This window comes from Belonocnema kinseyi, chromosome 7 (genome assembly GCF_010883055.1).
Source record: "Belonocnema kinseyi isolate 2016_QV_RU_SX_M_011 chromosome 7, B_treatae_v1, whole genome shotgun sequence".
Classification (NCBI taxonomy): Eukaryota; Metazoa; Arthropoda; class Insecta; order Hymenoptera; family Cynipidae; genus Belonocnema; species Belonocnema kinseyi.
Genome location: NC_046663.1, coordinates 145,698,033 through 145,705,337, shown reverse-complemented (window position 1 = coordinate 145,705,337; position 7,305 = coordinate 145,698,033). Strand labels below are relative to the sequence as shown.

The following is a 7,305-nucleotide window of genomic DNA, read 5'->3' as shown; positions in this document are numbered from 1 at the left end:
TCTCCATATTCTCACTGATTCTCTTTGATTTTCACTTTGATGCTTCACGCTCCAAACCATTCGAGACTACTCTTGAAACTCAGAGTGGCGGCCCATTATAGCAGAATAGCGTTGCGTTTTTCGTAATGCGTTAAATAACTAGAGATTTCAGAAAATGACAGTGTGTCTGTGGATAACTAGGAGAATATCGTTGATTGAAATGACTAGTGATTTGATGCATAATGCAATGCAATTTTAAAATCATGGGATGTCACCGTGATGTTCGCCCAGTGCAGCATATGTGTTCCGGGCGTAAAGTTTCATGTCGACCCGGCGAAGGAGTGCGCATGCGCGACCGCCACTGGGCTGCAACCAGCTACATAACACTTGCTTTACGTGCATTGAATAACGTGTTTTCAATAGGGGGTAGAAGAAAAACTATATTTAGAAACTATGTACAACCGAAACCATCAATCTTCCTCGTTTACTCGTAGGCACCCTTTTGATTCGCTACTTCATCTCTCGTTTTTACCTTGGAACCGTCTCCTGGAGTAAGGCCTCCAATCGTCTCAACGACCTTTATCAGGACCACCACCACGTTTGCCGGACTTCAAAACTCATGCAAGGATCATTCTGGTAACCAATTCCACGCCAGCGATTATTGTAATTGGCAATAAACCATAATTTTGCCTATAGATGGGCCTTTTTCATTGTGTTTGACCCTTGCTTTAGCATTTCAAATTCTATTTTTCCATCTAGACACAGGCTAAATAACAAAACTTGATTGATGTTTTAAAATCACCAAAACCACAAAGATCTTGACCAACGAAAGGAAGCATTCCACGGAGACGTCTAAATTAAGCGCCAAAAGAATGATTCATTTCAAAAATCATTGATATACACGTGATATTTAATAAATCGCATGACCAGGCACATTAAATAACACTTCGTCATTTTTTCTATTTTGATAAAACTAATATTTTAAAGAGAAACGAAGAAAGTCATAAAAGATCAACTGTAAAAAACATTACTTACGATGAGTTGTAGGTTTATGTAATTTTCTCCATTGAGTATGTGCGTAAGAATTGTAGGTATCAGTACTGGTTCTACTTTTTATACTGGTCTTCTCCCCAACATTTGACGAATTTTCACGACTACTTTCAGAATCCTGTAAATATTAAAATGATCAATTTATTAACATTTGCGATAGTCTTTATTAGCAAAAAATCGCATTTCTGAATTACAAGGACAAAAAAAATATAAATGAACGTTTTGAATTTCTCTGGTATGCTGTATGAGAGCATCAACGAATCCATTGGCGGTGAAAGTATAATTTCACTGGCCCGACCACCCACGAAACTGCAATCTTTTTTGAGACTAATATTTAGTACCGAATGTATGCAAATTGGAATAACTAACATTGGTATTTGTGCGAACCGCAAATACATGATAAAAAAAACACAGGTTCAGACAGTAAACAATTTCGCTGCTCCAGCCAGTATGCAAAATCAAATTCATATGGGATAACATTTTTCGTTTTAATTTGTCCAACTGACTTAAATCCTTGAAAACCACACCCATGCGGCGAAGGCCTTGATCAGGGAAGCGAAACGTTTCACTAGACCGACCATTATCAAAATTAAATTTTATATAGGCTCAAAATTTTTAATTAAATAAAAAAATTGTGCAAATAACTTCAATCTCCTAAGAACCTATTGGGGCTAGTTTATTAAATTTCTTTAGAATTACTCGAGATTACCTCTACTTTAATTGAAGTTTGAACATTCTTTTCTAAAATTAACAAGTTCCAAAGTACACATACAAACTTCATAATATGGTTTTTTCGTATCTTTACAAAAAAATCGTCTTCTTTGGCGGACCATAACTCGGCAGATATTGAAGATACAAGATTTGTTTGCTTTTAACTTTTTCAGAATTTCCTCTAGTTGAATTTTGGTATTAAACATTTCTCTCTCTCTCTCTCCCTATATATATTATTAATGTATTGCGAAATATATAACGAAAAATTGATGATGCATATTTTATGGTAGCAAGGTCCACCTTGGTTAACTTTGCATGTTAAAAAAAACATAATGTTTTTATTTAATAATTGTTGAATGCAAAGTTAACCAAGGTGGACCTTGCTACCATAAAATATGCATTATCAATTTTTCGGACGTGAGTCCCCGTCTAACACAGTCGGCTAGATTATCTTTAGTAAAAATGTATCGCCATTTCGCGCGAGGTACCAGCTCATGAATTAGGAAAAGTCTATTGGCAACAAATACAGGCCAATTGGAAGGATGTTTTCCTAGCCAAGCCAAAACTGTTACGGAATCAGTGTGACAGTAAACAGGTATTTTATCCAATGACATAGTTTCCATGACAAACTTTAGTGTATTAGTTAGCAACGCAGCTCCACACAACTTCAAACGAGGAATTGATACATATTTAACAGGAGCTACTTTCGATTAAGCCAGCAGTAGGCAAAAATGAGCCTGTTTTAAATCTTCACTAAGAATTCTAATGTAAACGGAAGCTGAATAAGCTTTGGACGAAGCGTCAAAAAAGCCATGAATCTCGAATTCAGGTAGTCTGTCGTCCCAGTCGAGTTTACGCAGCCAAAGTTCTTACATTAAAATTTTTGCCACTATTATGACTGGAGTTATTTAACCCATAGGTTCATACAACTTAGCTATTGATAAAAAAAACAATCCGTTTTATTGGATTTTCGACTAAAGAAGAAGTCATTTTAAAAAGGAATGAATCGGACTTAGGATCCCAAAATAAACCTAGAACCTTCAGTTGAGCATCCTCCGCCAACGAAAATTCGATAGCACGTTCGTGTTCTCCCGAGGGACAATCTTCCAATAGTTCGGGTTCATTTGCGGCCCATTTTGGCAAATGGAAACCGCCAGCTTCTAATGACAGTGTTACTTGAGCTCGCGCCTGTTCAGCCTCAATCTGACTATCTGCACCAAACAAAACATCATCGACGTAAATATTATTTTCTAATATAGTTTGGGCTAAAGAAAATCTATTTCCTTCGCCATGAGCTAACTGCTTAACCACTTTGTTAGCCAAATAAGGAGCACAGGTAGTACCGTAAGTAACTGTTAAAAGTCTATAAGCCACGAGCCTTTTATCAGGAGAAATCCAGACAATTCTTTGATATTCGCAATCCCGAGGGTCAACTAGAATTTGTCTAAATATTTTTGCAACGTCAACCATATAAAAAAAGCGATGTGATCTCCAATTCATGATGATTGAAACCAAATCATTGAAAATCTTGGGACCGATATGAAGATGAGAATTCAAGGAAGAATGATTGGAAGTTAAACTGGAAGCGTTGGAAACAACCCTCAACTTAGTAGTGGAACTACTTTCTCTTAAGATAGGATGATGAGACAAATACAGTTTGTGGAAAACTATCCAATTCCTTTTTTTGACGAAAGTCCATGTGTCCAGGGCTTTCATATTCTGATAAGAAACTAGAGTATTGTAACAATAATTCCGATTTCTCTGATAAACGACGAAGTACTTTATTCAAAACGATCTAAGCTTTCTCCAAGGATGCACCTATTTTTACGGGAGGACCGTTTTTGAAAGGTAAGCGTATCATGTAACGTCCGTTTTTTGTTCGTTGGTAATTCGTGGCGAAATGCTTATCACAAAACATGTTGTCATCTGTGAAAGTAATTTTAAAGGGAACTTCCTCCAACTCCCACAACTTGCTTATGTCTTCATGCAAGACTTCTGCTGAAATAGCCTGAAGTGCCGTAACTGGAATGTTAATTTCTATTTTATTTGTTAGTGAAACCAGCCCAGGTAATATCCAACCAAAAATGGTACTTTGCGCAGTAAGAGAACCCAATATACCCTGTTGGAGACCAGAAAGTAAACATGAGCCATATTTATCGGGTCCTAAAATCAAATCAATTTGATGGAAGCTAAAGGGATTTGAATCTGCTAACCCTAACTCTTTAAATTGATCTTTATTTCCCACGTTAGATCTTACAGGAGGAGTCAATGATGTAAGGTGTAATAATACTAAAGCTTGGATGTGGACTTTAGGACAGTTATTTTGTGTAGGAATTAAATTAAATTCTACTAACTTTCTTGTAGAACCAATATTAACTCCTCTAACCACATATACGCGATAATTTTGGATGATTATTCAGAAAATGAAACGAAACTTTATAGCTTCCTTCTTTAAACGAAACATGATTCACATTCACCCCCAGGGTGGAATTGCCGGGATCATTTGATTGTGACGCGAGAGAACCTGAAACAATGATTATTTGTAGTAACTACCCTACGCCTGTCCACAGACAGAGTTTTGAATTGGTTGCATTTGAATTAAGAGTGATTATCCTTACAAAGGAGACACTTTGAGCTAGAAGTTGCATTGTGGTTCCTAACTCCCGATTGTTTTGAAGTCCTACTCTTTTCTTGAGAACTCGCAATAGGATTTGAAGGTGCAACTGCCTCCAAAATACGTATGCATGTCTCCAAAAATAAGTCAAGTTGCTGATAATTGGGATAATCAGTGCTAGAACCAATATGCATCTCCCATTCCTTGAGAGTACCAATATCAAACTTTTTAACCATTATAAAAACAAGTAAATCACTCCAATGTTCTGTTAAGAGTTTAAGGTTTTTGAGAGCGAATTTTGACTTTTTTTATCATTTACATATTTATCAAGTCAACCAGTAATAAATTTTAAACCCATCAAATTTAAAATTTTCAAAATTTCGACAGTACGCCCTCTGAAGATGTACTGGTAGGTAGACAGATAGATAAACGTTCATTTTTCGGCTTACTGGCCTTAAAAAATTGACTGGCATACACTTCCATCTTTTACAGAATTTTGTGCAACTACCTCCTAAAAAATAAAATTCATCCACACCTTATCTCTAAGCCGCTCGTTATTATGGCCTAACCTTTCTCGCTTCGCCTCGCCTCACACACATGTCGCTTTTTTCTTGCAGCCTCTGCCTCCGCAACTAACACTTATCTACTATTTACAATATTTACAGTAGTTTTTTTACACCTACTTTTTCTCTTATTTACAATCATTCATTCTCCATTCCTCTTCCTCGTTCCTTCTCTTCTTCTCCATCTTATCCAACACCCCATTCACCAATGCTATTGCCCTTTTGTCCCCCTTTTATGCAACAATACCTCCACGCTTATCCCACTCCTTTTTACCTTTTCACACTTCTGACTTCCTTGCTCTCCTTTCTCGCATGAATATTGCGCTCTCTCCCTTGACATCATCCACAACACATAGTTCCCGTTAAACCTTGAATCTCTTATTCTATCCTCTTCTTCTGCCTTCTCTCCCTCCATGCCATTCTTTTTAATCATCTCATATACTTTCTTTCTTTCCTCATGCATCCTTCTCACTTCATCCACCTGCAATCCATTGGTTATAAACTACTTTTCCCTTTCTACTTTAATTTTCGCACCTCTACGTCTGTTCTCCTTCTCCCATCAACACTCCCTAACCAGCTTAATTCTCCCCTCTTCCAAACACTTCTCATATTTGCACGCTCGACTTCTCGTTATAATCTCTAAACTCGTTCTTCCTGTCTCCATCCTGACAATATAGTTCGGCGTATTCCTTGCCAACCCCAGTATCCACTTTACATACCTCTCCTGCACCGTATTATAAATCGACTGTTTTATGGACAAGAATATATATATATATATATATATTTCGGTTCGGTTTTAATTCCTCTAGAATCAAACTGAAGGGCCTATGACAAAGCCACCGAACGCGTCTTCGGGTTGCGGATAGAGGGTCCCTGTACCAAGGGTTTCTGCTGAAAATGGTTACAAAAATAAATAGGCACTCGCGGACAATTGTCCAGGGGTGGTCCCGAAGGAATTAACCCCCAATCGGAGGTGCGAAAACCGTGCCGAAAGCTGAATGGCACCTGGGTGAGGTATTTAGAACGGTGACTCTGGGATACCGGGCGACTTCTCAGAGTACGCAGCCTTATCCTTGCATGCGGGGCTCTACAAGGATGGACGAACCCCTTTCCCTAGCTTCTCGTGGGAACAAAAATGACAACACCAAACATAGTTGTAGTGAGTGCGGTTCAAAACAAAAGATCACGCAGGGCTCCGGACAATGGTTCGGCCAACAATGCCGACCAACCTAGAGCTGGGGGAGCCAATGAAAATGGATTCAATGCGATGGATCGGCGGGATCTCGTGACCTCTGGGTGGACGGAGCAACTGAATCACGACTTGCTAGACTGCTACGATGCGAGCGTGGCCGGCAACAAAGAAAGAGAGGCGACACTAAGATCAATCGCGGGCAGGCATCCAATAGATGAAGAGCGATGCTTTACGACCCGGAGAAACATCAACACCAAGGTTTCTCTCAAGCCTAAAGATCTGGCTGAAATGGATGACGAGCTTCGTGGACATTTTTCCGGTGAATCCGACCTCTGGGCTATCAATTATTGTGTGTATAATGCAGCGAGAGCTTTGGCCGATGCGAACCGTAAAACAAAACCAACGGCTGATCATAAGTCCATAAGATGAATGCATCAACTTGCCGTAAAGATAGGCTGGGCAAGATAGTACGCGTCCCGCATTCAATGTGTGATTGACTACATCACATCTGGCAGGAATTTTACCGCCAAGGTTCGAAAGTTCGCGCGCGAACTCCGGACCCGTTATCACACGCTTAACAAGTCAAAGCTGCTGACCATCAGGCAGCATATTGTTGAGAGAATACGGATACTATCTGACGCTAAGAGAAGTCTAGAGCGGAGGGAGAGGTGGGTCAAAGAAAATCAAAAGTTTCTCTCTGACCCATCTTGACTCTTCCAAGACCCTCCAGTTACTGTCGAACACCCACCCAAACCAGAGGAGGTCGAAGTATTTTGGAGTGAAGTCTACGAAGTTCAGCATAGACTGGGAAAAAAGACTCAGAAAATATAAATAGCTTCAAGGAGTTATATGTTGCCCTCATAACACCTGATAAAGAATGCCCACCCATCACTACCGAGGAAGTGAAAAAAGTATTCAGAGAGATGAAGAACTATTCCGCACCGGGACCAGATTGTATCAAAACCTTCTGGTGGAAGAAGTTTTTTTCAACCCATCAGCATTTGGTCCGTATTTTCACCTCATATTTGAAGTCGGAAGAGCCGATTCCAGAGTGGTTGGTGGAAGGGCGCACAGTAGTCCTGCCGAAAATAGGAAACTTAGCTGACCCGAAGAACTACAGGCCAATAACTTGTCTGAACACGCTTCATAAGATATTCACAGCTATCCTAAATGATAGGATTGTTCGGGCAATTGAA

The 7,305-nt window shown here is 39.3% G+C and overlaps 1 protein-coding gene across 1 annotated transcript in view; it reads right to left on the bottom strand.

Moving 5' to 3' along the window:
• LOC117176142 (non-canonical poly(A) RNA polymerase protein Trf4-1-like) overlaps nt 1–7,305 on the bottom strand; it is a 147,610-nt gene that overhangs the window by 15,871 nt on the left and 124,434 nt on the right. The window contains exon 7 of the mRNA XM_033366222.1: nt 1,015–1,147. Within this exon, the coding sequence (XP_033222113.1) occupies nt 1,015–1,147 (133 nt within the window). The remainder of the gene's footprint in view (nt 1–1,014; nt 1,148–7,305) is intronic.